General features: G+C 35.7%; 1 protein-coding gene across 2 annotated transcripts in view; it reads right to left on the bottom strand.

The window, feature by feature from the left end:
* The window catches only part of RPS6KA3 (ribosomal protein S6 kinase A3), a 74025-nt gene that overhangs the window by 13482 nt on the left and 48359 nt on the right, over nucleotides 1–12184 (bottom strand). The window contains exons 10-16 of one of the 2 annotated variants that reach the window (XM_036404667.2): nucleotides 10417–10487; nucleotides 6017–6105; nucleotides 5694–5758; nucleotides 5493–5595; nucleotides 5183–5307; nucleotides 3300–3422; nucleotides 1776–1865 (exon numbers count right to left, since the gene is read on the bottom strand). In XM_036404667.2, the coding sequence (XP_036260560.1) occupies nucleotides 1776–1865; nucleotides 3300–3422; nucleotides 5183–5307; nucleotides 5493–5595; nucleotides 5694–5758; nucleotides 6017–6105; nucleotides 10417–10487 (666 nt within the window). Of the gene's footprint in view, nucleotides 1–1775; nucleotides 1866–3299; nucleotides 3426–5182; nucleotides 5308–5492; nucleotides 5596–5693; nucleotides 5759–6016; nucleotides 6106–10416; nucleotides 10488–12184 lie in introns of both variants that reach the window. The other variant, XM_036404632.2, reaches the window with a different exon arrangement.

Here is a 12184-nt window from a genome sequence, read left to right as displayed (position 1 = left end):
TTTCATTTTTGATGTGGAACTAAATGAAAAAATGAGCAAATCAACAATGAGTTTTATTTTTACAATAGTACTCGAGAGTTTGGTTTACAATGGTGCTCTAGAATTTGACACCTGAAGGCAAAATACTCCTTATCTTCTCTGAAAGCTGTAATAGCACACCACTATAATGTGGGATATGCAAGCAATCTGCCCCATGGGTCTGTATTAGGACAAAAAAAACTTAATGCCAAATTCCTACAGATTTATACAATATTCTATTACATTTGAATTCTATATCTCTTTACATCCTTCCATAATCTTGCTTGGGGAACTGATCTTGAAGCAGAAGTGAGTGAGAATTACAGCCTTTCCCCCTTTGTGGGCTTAAAGCTTTTTTTTTTGTAGTCTCCTATTTGTGTGTTGCTGTTGCTGTGCATGAAAGATGATTCCTGCTGGAAGATGACTGATGATAATAAAAGTTTAATTACAAAGTGAAATAATTCAGCATATATTGCAGCTGTTTAAGACTGCCTGGATTTCTGTTCTCAATGTAAAATATTCATCATGCTTAAGTTCAGGTTAAGTGCTCACATTCTCATGTTTGTCTTCCTGCTTAAATAACATAAGCTGTGTTATGAATTAAAGTAACACATGATCCCAGCATGCAGCACTAAAAGCACCATGAATGCTGATGCAGGTTCTGTTCAGCACAGCTCCTTCCAGGTAGTTTTACTATCCAACCACATGAAACAGAACAGAAACTGGGACTGTAACTGTGGTATCTTGCTTACAAGAAGATAAGCTCCCTGGTGGGCTTCCCTGAATATCTACCTTATTTTCTCTGTCCAAGAAAGGGCCAAACAGTATGATATCAATAAAGTGAAGACAGATTATAGTAGATCAGCTTCATGCAGAGCTCTCTAGTGCTCATCTCCACAGTATTTATGAGCTGTTGTTTTAATGGCTTCAAAATGTCTGACAATCTCCTTTCAGCTGAGCTCAGCTTCCTGGAAATGGTTTGCTGTTTTGCCTGAGGTTTGGTTTGGGGGACCAGAATATTTCCCTGCAGTCTAAGAAAGTCATTACGCATACGTCTTTTTAATTTTTAATCCTCTTTAATGAATAACCAAGGAGACAATTTTCTTTTTCAGTTAGGTCATCAGAATATACTGTTCACTATGAAAACCCTCTACCTCCCAGCTTGTATTATTCCTTGCTTTTATGGACAAAGTGTTTCCATGGTCAGAGCAAATAATACAAGGAAAAAATACCTAGATAGTGTTCATACAGAGGCCAGATAAAGATAAAAAACAGTGAAAACCATGGACATGGAAAGATTTTGTCTACTACTTGTAGTAATACTACTTGAGTAATACTTGCTACTGTCCATGAAAAATACTTCGGGTACTGTGCTAACAGTAAGTCCTTTGTTATATAATAAAATTGCTTTTGATTAATGTAGGGGAAATCAGATTTAAAGTTAACTAAGCAAGCAAAAAACTTCCTTGATCCTTTAAAAACACAGCCAACATTAAGTAAATTATTCTTGCTAGGATTTATGAAGGGTGAATTATTTGACTCCTTAGAATAATGCTGTACCACAATATATGCGTCTTTAAAAGAAAACACAGACATCCCAGTAAAAAAACTAGATACTACTGAATAAATTGCACTGTTTTATATTTAAATACTGAAAAACATGAACATAAATCTAAAATATGTAGCTTCTCATCTCTCAAATTAGAAGTTATTCAGAATTGTAATACACTAAAGGATGTCTTTAAAACACTACTTACATCTTTCAGGGTGATAATATTTGGATGCTGTCCATAGCGCAGTAGGATTTCAATCTCTTCTGTTGGATCTCTTTTGCTTTTGTCAATAATCTGTAAGAGCACATACAGACATGGGCATAATTCTTTTTGTGGATCTAGTGTAATGCTTTGGTATGCTTATTAGCATCAACAGTTAAGCAGTATTTATTGTTGCAAAAGGCATAGATTATAACCAAAACCAAGTTTGTTAAATTGGAAAAGCAAGGCAAAGCAAAAAATGTTGGGAAAAAGGAAAAAATTTCTTTTGAAAACGATTTCAGAGGATAAGTGACCTAACCTCTTTGGCTGTGATAAATAATGCAAGGCTGTTCAGCAGATAAGACTTCAGTGATCCATTATTTAATAAAATAGGAAGTTCCTAATTTAACACGAGATACTGGTTGGATGATGCTAATCAATTTTCACAATGCTAATCTCAAACATTTGGTGCAGCAAAAGAAAGTAGGAGAGAAAGAGAACAAAAAAAATAGTAAAAATAAAAATTTCTCAGAGTTAATTCAAACACATTCATTACAAAAGTCCATTTGAATCTCTGGCTCTCAAGTTCACCTTGTTCAAACAAGCAAAATAACATTTACCCTACTTAAATGTATTCTTGTTCTTCTCACTTTTTTCCTCTCCTGAACTGTAGAATTTTCTATAATGTCTCTTCCATTGTTATGTTAGCCCTTTATCCTTATGCCCATACTGCTACCCATCCCTGCTAACACATCAGACACTGGTACCTTATTCTTTTTTTCAAGATTCCTTGAAGAAAAAAATGCCCTAACAGAGGCAATAGAAAAGCAAGTGAATCTTCACAACAAATATTATAGCTGAGGGAATTATCAGCTATGCCAGGACCTTCTTGCAGTTTCAAGAAATTACTTCAAATTGAAAGGACAGAAGTCAAATCTGTTCCTGGCCAGAACCAGAATAAAATAAAGTATTTAACTACCAGATTAAAACTGGAAGGTTTAGAGGAGGCAATCTACATACTTAATAAATCTTTGTATTTTACATAATTAAGTACTAAGCTGTTTAGCAATTCAAAAAGAGAACTGCCCCATAGAATAGAATTTAAAGACTGCTCTTTTTTTCACTTATAAAGTCTGCTAATCCATACTCTTGCTTTCATAATAACCATTTGGTCCTAGGTTATTACACAGAAAGATAAAAAACCTTATCATTGCAGTTCTGGGAAATCTACTGATTCCAAGTGAGAATTTAATGCCTTCATAGAAGTGCTACAAAGCCCTAGAGAATAACAAAAACAACAATAAATACCTTGCTGAAAACCAGGAAGCAAAAACAGAGCTGAAGTTTATTCTGGAAGTTATAGCAGACTGAAGACTGTTATGAAGAATTTATGAATTTACTTTTATAGCTGTATATAAAATACTTTTACATTAAAAAAATTAATCTTAATCTCTGTGTTTCTCTATGGCAAATAAAAGATGTCCAATGCTAAAATCTGAAAAGTGTGGTTTATAACAAAATAATTACCTTTACAGCATATTCCATGTTTGAAGCTTTATGAACACATCTCTTGCAGACAGAATAAGAGCCAACTCCAATATCTTCTTTTACTTCATATCCATCAGTAAACTGAATGCTGTTCCTGTGCAACTGCTACCAAAATAACATTATCAATTAATGAATATTCTTAATGTGTAACTCATTTTTTTTAAATTAAAATAACTTTTTAAAAATTCCTATTGATTTGATTAGAATTTTAACTGATGACTCTACTAGGTCAAAGTGGTCTAAATCCCCACTACCTTCTGTTCAAACTTAGTATAAGATAAATTATATATTACACATGCTGTAAATAATGCACACTGTATTTTAGAAACTGATGGCATTATTTTTCTGATTGCTGCTTTACTAATTTAAAGATAGAAGCTCCAATCCAAAGAAAACCAGAAGACTTCAAGATAAAATAGTGATACAACAATGGTAAAGAAGTATCACTGTTTTTATTATCTGAATAGACAGAATGGCAGCTGGAAAATTCAGACATACTGAATAGAATCAGATTGGCCGGAATTGCATGGAATGGCAGTCAAAAATCCTTTCACAGAAATAAAAAGCTGAAAGGAGGACAAGTGCTCACTCTTGTAAGGGAAGGAAATGGTGTTCTAGTGTATGGAGTTTGTGCAAAGGATGCAAAGCATTTGCAGGAAACCATCTGGGTATCCTGCAGCACAGAAAAGAGGAAATAGGAGTGAGGAAGTTGTTGAGGGGCACAGAGGAAAGGCAGCAGAGAAACAGATCTTTACAAGAAAAGGAAACCATACACAAAGAGCAATAATGCCATCTACAAAACTACGTGGAAATAAAGCAGCACAGAGAAGCTTTCAGAAACTTCTAGCAAGATGCCAGGATCAGAAATAATTCTGAGGCATATATCAAATCAGAAAGCTTCTTGAGAATAAAAAAGGATCTAAAGTTATATTTTAAAAAAATTATTACACAGGAAACTGTAATGTATAGAAAAGCATGTTGTGACAATTCTAGACATGAGAGTGTTAATGAAATGCAAGGGCTATTCACATTCTGTATAAATTGTGGGTTTTTAAAAATTTTCTCAGACATTTGCAAAATACCAGTGCACTGAAAAATACAAATAAACCAAATCACACAAATAAATCTAATAGTAAATCCAATCATTTATTCCTACCTTATTATTAAGAAGTTTTCAACACAATTTGGATCATGAGTTGGTTTTCATGACTCAGTAATTATTAAAAGAAGAGAGAGGAGGGAGAAATACAATTTTTACATAGGTCTCCTTTTCTACGTGACAACCTCACAATTATTAATACAGCAGACTCTACTGGAGTCATCCAAACACATCAAGGAAGCCAAAGCTTGAGTGTGCACTGTTACACTGACTTGTAAGATGCACTGATTCCAGTCACAAAAAGCAGAGATTAGCTAACTAGTGGTTTAGGAGGGACAGAATATGTCCTGGGCCATGGATTCCAGCAGTCCAGAACATCCAGATACAATTCAAAATTGTAGTCCAGTGCCTCCTACTACTGCATTGTAGGAGTCCACTGACATTTTAATGTATGGGGGAAAAAAACAATAAATCAATGTATCTGTTATTCTACTCCCCCTTATAATTATGGCTTGACATTAAAGAGTTAATACAGTACATATGGTATAAAGTTTTCATTAAAAGCCTGTCTGAACCTGTAGCTGCTCAGTAATTATACAGGTCCTGTACCTTCAGAGATTTTGTTTGGATGAAATAATCTGATCTTTACTTTTCTTGTCTAAAACATGACAGTGATTTTGTCATGATACTTCATTCTGTGACAAGGAAACAATACATCCACCAAGAGACAGCAGTGATTTTTTTTTTAATTAGATATACTCACCTGGACAATTGAATGCACTCCAACTGTCTGCATTGCTTGGCTTTCATCATCTGATGCAATAGCTACAAAGCTAAATCCCCGAAAAAGCTGATGTGCATTAGCACTGGGTGGAATACCAGGTGAATCTGAAAAATACATCATCTACTTACAAGCAGATTCTTTACCATGTAGATATGAGATTAAGTACTGAAATTTTGGTAGCACCTTGGATTTATGAAGACAACAATTTCTATCAAATTTTGAATGAAAAAATCTGAAATTCAAATTCAATCTTTTGAATATGCAAATTCTCTTATTCATATCTCTTTACCTTTTGGAGTTTTTGCTGTAAATTCAGGGTCAAAATAAAATGTATCTTCAGGTCTGCCAGTTGCAGGTTTAAAAGGAGGATGAATTTCTCTCCGGTACAATTTCTGAAGAGAAGGGACAAATGGTAAGTGGAAAAGTTACATGATACCATAAAAGACTTAACCAAGAAATTTACTGGATTGATTTTTAATTACATACTCACATTCCAATCTATTTTGGAAAAGAATGCATGCCTCTTAATTTCTTCTACTCCATCTGGACCTGCTCCTTTTATAAGGAAGAAAAATGTCTATGAATTATCTTCTTCTTGGTCAAAGGAATGGCTAGCAAAATTATATTTCTTATTCCTTAATTTTAGATGTATGACTAGCAGAAACGATAATACTTTGGTGATCCCTTGAAGGGCAAACTACATTCTTCCTTTAAAGTCTATTTTACATAGGAAACAAAATTTTAGTCAGTTTAGTGATCACTGATGTTATGAATATTATGACCAAATTTAAAATATTCTGCTAAAAACTTTACCTAATCTGTTTGCTGGGTTTCTTTTGAAGAGCATTCGCAGAAGGCTCTGTGCTTCAAGACTCAAGAACTGGGGCATTCCAAGTTTGGCCCTAGAGAATAAAAATAATTAATAGCATACAAACATATCTAGGTAAGAATTAACTCTGCATTCCCCCTGTCCTTTGCCATTCAACAAGTCCATAATAAATGAAGTAGCATCACTGAGAAATTGCCCTCAGACATCAGACACAGAGCAAAAGTGCTGTCAGTCATGTAAACATGTTTGGGTTTCAAATTTTTCTTTTTTAGTAGTATAGTATTTTCAGCAATGACTCAGGAATTTAAGTGGAGGAAAAGGTGGAAAACGTAGAGAAGAATAGCTAGAGAACAGCAGTTTATAAACTTGTACATTTTCATAATATGCTTTGATCCACTTATAGGTCCAGTTACTAGTAAATGACACCAAACAAAGCATTCTGATAGTGATCTAATAGAAGGACTAAGAAAAGTACCACACTATGACACACACCAAGATGACCCAGGAAACAAACTAGAATACAGAAATTCAATTAAGGTAGGACAGATCTTGCAGGATTAGCTGGTAAAAAAAACCTCAAAAAAACAAACAATAAAACCCCACTCCTCTTTTCCTTTTTGCTCCCCTCCCCAGTCTATTTCAAATAATACTTTTACAATTTACCAGCCTTGAATTTTTAGATTTAAATTTTGGTACTTTAATTTCATTTTGTTTTGTAATGGCAACATTCCTTGTCATTTAATGTTGAGCCTTCATTCTCTCACTGTTACTAGGTCTTACTTTTTCTTGTAACTATGATAATGGGAAAGAGGGATATAATTCCCTCCTTTCCATCACTAATTCAATCTGTAGCTTGTATTTTTCTGTAACTGTCAATGACACAAGCTCTGTGTTTCAATCAGAACTTGATTTGTCTTATACTCCAGGTATTTGTAGATAGTCACCTTGGTATCACTTGTCTAAATGCAAATCAGTGTTGCCACTGATTCACTATTCATTACTTTCAACCTAGAACTTAGTAAATTTTCCATTCCTTTCAGCATTAAAAAAGCTAGGGCAGGGGGGAGGAAAATCTGAAAAACATTGGCTTCTTTGGACTCTTCAATAACACACTACAGACAGATGAAGGCCACCAGTGGAGGGGAGAATGGGCCATGGGCCATCCAACTCTTCCTGACTGCCATGCACCGCCACCTTTCACAAAATCCTGTACCAGGCACATGACAGAGGAGAAGGAAAGGCAATTACCAGGTCCTCAGAGTTCCTATATTATGCAACTACATGAGTGACAGCAATTTTTTTCTGACATTCCTGATGGACAGTGGCAAAATTTTATATGAGGGGATACCTCTTAAGTAAAGGAGAAAAATGTTTAAAAATTTAACTTTGTTGCAGCAACCTATGATTTCTTCAAACTGCAGGGTTTCCCAGTTTTAGGTAAAACACACAAGATAAACAAAAATTTCTCTTGATAATGTTGTGAGAAATAAAGAACCCTCGAAAAAATTTGTTGTAAGAAGAACGCATTTTCTGTGGATTTTTAGGAACAGAAGGTAAGAAAAGCAATATATTGTAAATATACACTACGGAAACCAGAATTCATATGCACACCTGTCCACTTTAAAGTTTAATGGAAAATTTAAGGAAAAATATACTACGTATGTGGAAAATAAAAAGAAAACATAGACCAGAAAAGAAGTGCAGACTTAATCAGAAAATACTTCAAAATATCTTCTGGTTTTCAGCTGCTTTTCTGTCCAAAAGAAAAACACTTCTATTCAAGATAATATTAATAAGAATATGGAACATTCAAAGAGGGTAAAATGTCTTTACATCATAGCACACTTCCTGTGCAGCTATTTGAAACCATTAACAATTGCAAAAACTAGAAGGTAAAAAAAGTTGGAAAGAAGTTGTATCTCATTAAGAGATATATTCTCAAATGAAATCTGAAAGTAATTACAGAATCATAGAAACCTATAATTGCTTAGGTTGGAAAAGACCTTTAAGACTGTCAAGTCCAACCATTAAGCCAGCACCGCCCAGTCCACCACTAAACCATATCCCTGTGTGCCACATCTTTTTAAAAAACCTCCAGGGATGGTGAATCAGCCACTTCCCTGGGCAGCTTGTTCCAACCCTTTACAACCCTTTTAATGAAGACATTTTTCCCAATATCCAGTCGTAACCTCCCACAGTGCAACTCACGATCCTCTCATCTGGTTGTTTCTTACTGTGGAGAAGAGACCGACCCCCACCTGGCTACAGCCTCCTTTCAGGTAGTTGTAGAGCAAAAAGGTCACCCCTGCACATCCTCCAGAAAAAACAAACCCAGATCCCTCAGCTGTTCTTCACAGAATCTGTGCTCCAGACCCTTCACTGGCTCCACTGCTCTTCTCAGCACTCGCTCCAGCACCTTAGTGTCCTCACAGTGAGAAGCCCAAAACTAGACACAGGAGGTGCAGCATCACCAATGCTGAGTACAGGTGACAATCTCTACCCTGCTCTGGCTGGCCACACTATTGCTGGCACAGGCCAGGATGCCACTGGCTTCTTGGCCACCTGGCTACATGCTGGTTTATGTTCAGCAGCTGTTGACCAACACTCCCTGGTGCTTTTCTGCCAGGCAACTTTGCAGCCACTCTTCCCTAAGCCTGCATGTTCCCTTAGGCTGTTGTGATCCAAGTGTAGGACCTGGCACCTGGCCCCACTGAACCTCATCCTACTGGCCTCATCCAATTTATTCAGCCTGTCCCGATCCCTCTGTAGAGCGTTCCTAGCCTCCAGCAGATCCATATTCCCTCTTATCCAGGTTGGGGACACCTGCAAACTGTCACTCAATCCCCTTGTCCAGGTTGTTGATACAGATGTTTAACAGGACTGGCCCCTCGGGAACACCACTTGTGACTGGCCATCAGCTGGATTTCACTCCATTCAGCACCACTCTCTGGGCTATGAATGACTATGAACATCAATTACCTGGAGAAATGCAAGGATATTCTACATGGCAGCTGAATACAGAAGATATTTATAGCAACAGTGAAAAGACTGTTGAGGAACAGGGCAGAGTCACATGCAGGCAAAGAGAAGAGAAAGATATGACTCATGAGACACAGAAAAAAATGCATGGCTCCTGAAGCAAGTGAGATTGCAGCAGAATTATCTCGGACTAGCTTCTTATAAATAGGAGATGGTCAGAAGGAGTTTATGCTTGCTGTGAATAGATAGAACTTTTTAGTTAAAAGATATTGAATAATCACAACATGAAGATTTGATCTCACATAGTGCTGAGGCAGCAGAAGAAACTAGCATCACTAAATACATTTGCAAATAAGATGAAGGAAAAAACCAAAGAATAACATAACATGTATGCATTATGAAAGTAAAAGCCAGGAAAATAATGAGCGTGTTTTCTAGTGATTTTCACATTCTAATTATTTAGAGAAAAGATTAAAAGTTCCATGTATTTATTTTTCAAAACAGGCTTTTAGTGCAAAAAAAATTCCAGCTTTGATATATGGGTAGACAAGTGGCTAACAGGACTGAGAACAATGATAAACAATGAAGCAGAAAACAAATTAAAAAACTAAGATAATCTTATGAACTTCCATGGAAAAAAAATGGTATTAGTTAAAAATAGATGGAAACAGAGAAGTGAACCTATGATATGAGGAAACAGACTTGTTTGCAAAGTGTTTGGCTACAGTCCCAAAAATAGGGCATTTACGCCATAGGTTGTACTACTTTAGAGAATATGTGGGGAATTGGCAAAGAAAAAAGCAGAGCTTCATTAGCAAAAACAAGAACATTAACTGCATGAAGGAAAGCAATTCCCACAATAGAGCTAATGCAAAATCAATGCTGAAAATAGCAAAGGGAAAAATTGGAGCTAAGGCGAGTCATAGGAGAGTAGAGAAGGGAGGAGTACTGGGGAGGCAAGATGCTGGCAGCACCATTAATATAAAGAGGTAGGGTGAGGAGCTGGTAAGATAAAGAAGGAAGAGGAGTGAAAATACTTTCTCAAAAAAAACTCCAAAAACCTAAAACAAAGGAAAAAAAAAACCCAACAAGGAAAAAATGCACATATTATCAAAAAGGGTAAGAAAGTTAAAAAAATATTATGGAAAGAAGATGGGAGAGATCATGTGGTTGGAGAAGTTATTATTACAGATTAAAGAGCTGCTATGAAATCCTTTGTACCTGGTATGGTGGAGGAATAGTGAAGCAAATTAGATAGGCAGCAAAGGGAATTAATAATATGGAATAGGGAGTGAGGATTTACCAGTACCTTTGAAAATGAGGGAGGAGTAGAAATTAGATATTGCAGCCCGGAGGGCATCCCTGTAGAATACCTGATGAGATATATAAATAAGAGTGTACTCACTTGAGAATCATAGTCATGGTTTCTTTTCTGTCTTTCCCTTGGAAAGGTAGAGTACCAGTGAGCATTTCAAACTGTATAGAGTAAAACTTTCATCAATTACATTACCTGGACAAAAACTAATTTTTGACAAAACTACTTAGCATCTTAACCTTCCAAAATTCATGCATGTTAACAATCAAGTCTGAGCAAAACAACTTCATTGTACAGTTTCAACTGCTAAGAACATTGAGCAGCCTTTGCCATTTTTAAAGCTGCAAAATATTTTCCTATATTGGTAACTTGCTTTACATCCTTTTATCTGAACAACTTTGACTATAATGTTCTGTGTTTAATTTCTGCCTAAAAATTTTGTCCTAGGGAGACTTGATCTGTACAACTGTATTTTTAGTTTTAAACAACAGGGGAGGGAGTAGGGGAAAAGGTTTTCCTTTGAAAAGTTAGTGATGATTTTTCCTCATGCAGAAATTTTTTAAAAGGTCAAAATTTTGAAAATTGGCATGTACACAGCCTTGGGAAGGGGAAAAGGTTAGCTGATTGACAAAGACATGCATGATGAAAAGTGGTTACTGTATGCATACAGTGGAAATAAAGCCTGAAGGAACACGGAAGAGCTACACAGTACGTGCATGCACATTCTACAGTGCCTGGCAGTAAGCAACAGACACTGCTAAAATACTGATTTGTTCTGAAAGTGACTGAGTAAAAATAGATAAATATAAAGGCACTCCTGTTGGACTGCAGTATGCTGCAGGGATATCAGATCTAAGTGAGGCAGTGAAAGCAGTCTGGGAGCAGTCACGGCAGCCAGCACTTAGGCAGAAATTGGATTTTTTTGGTTTAAAGATTGCAAAATTATTTAGTTCAATGTAATTTTATGGCATACAGTTAACGACATGAAAATTAAAATAATTATAAAGGAACCCTCAGAACAGGTTATGCAAACTTAAGTCATCCTGAACACAACGTATCCTCTATTCCCCTCTTTTCTGGTATGACCCAAACATTCAGCCTCCTAAACATAAGAAATGGAGTGGATAACTTGAATAAATAATGTGTGACTATAGTATTTGTAGATCTACAATAAGAGCATGAAGTTGCACTAATAGTATTCTTTAAAACACCATTTTATTGAAATAAAATTTGAATTCCTTACTGCCATCTCTTCACTACTGGTAGATGCTTTATAGTCTAGATAATATTTATTACTGATATATTAAAAAAATTAACTTTAATAATGATGCCAACATGAAAAAAGGACTACTTTTAACTTTAACACCTAGGACAATTGTCAGGAAGATGTGAGAGGGATAAGCCAGAACTATAAGTATAAAAAAATTTTGTGCTTTAGCAAGATCTTTATAAGGTGCACTTAAAAAAAAAACCTTTTTAAAAAGGTAAATTTGGAGTGCTGCACTTACACTTGCATGAAATACAGTTTCTTTAACAAGCTCCTAATTTGTCATAAGCACACATATTTGTATTAACAGCTCAACATGTGTATTCTTTGTCACCCCTCCCAAATACTATATTCCAACATTAAGAAGCCAATAGTACTTATAGAATAAGCCAACATTAGCCTTTCCTACTTATGTTTTATTTCAGGAGGAGAGTACCTCAGTGCTTCTGAAAACTTTAAATGAATGTTTTTACTTGTATGGCATCCCTTAAAACTGTCACTGTTTCAAAGGATAAATTGGAATATAGTTCTTAACAATGGCTTAAGCATACTTCATGTCTAGCAGCAAAAGAAAAGAAGCCAAATGATTTG

Source organism: Molothrus ater, chromosome 2, assembly GCF_012460135.2.
Source record: "Molothrus ater isolate BHLD 08-10-18 breed brown headed cowbird chromosome 2, BPBGC_Mater_1.1, whole genome shotgun sequence".
In the NCBI taxonomy this organism is placed as follows: Eukaryota; Metazoa; Chordata; class Aves; order Passeriformes; family Icteridae; genus Molothrus; species Molothrus ater.
Note: the sequence above shows the minus strand (reverse complement) of the source record. Positions and strands in the feature narration are given on the sequence as shown.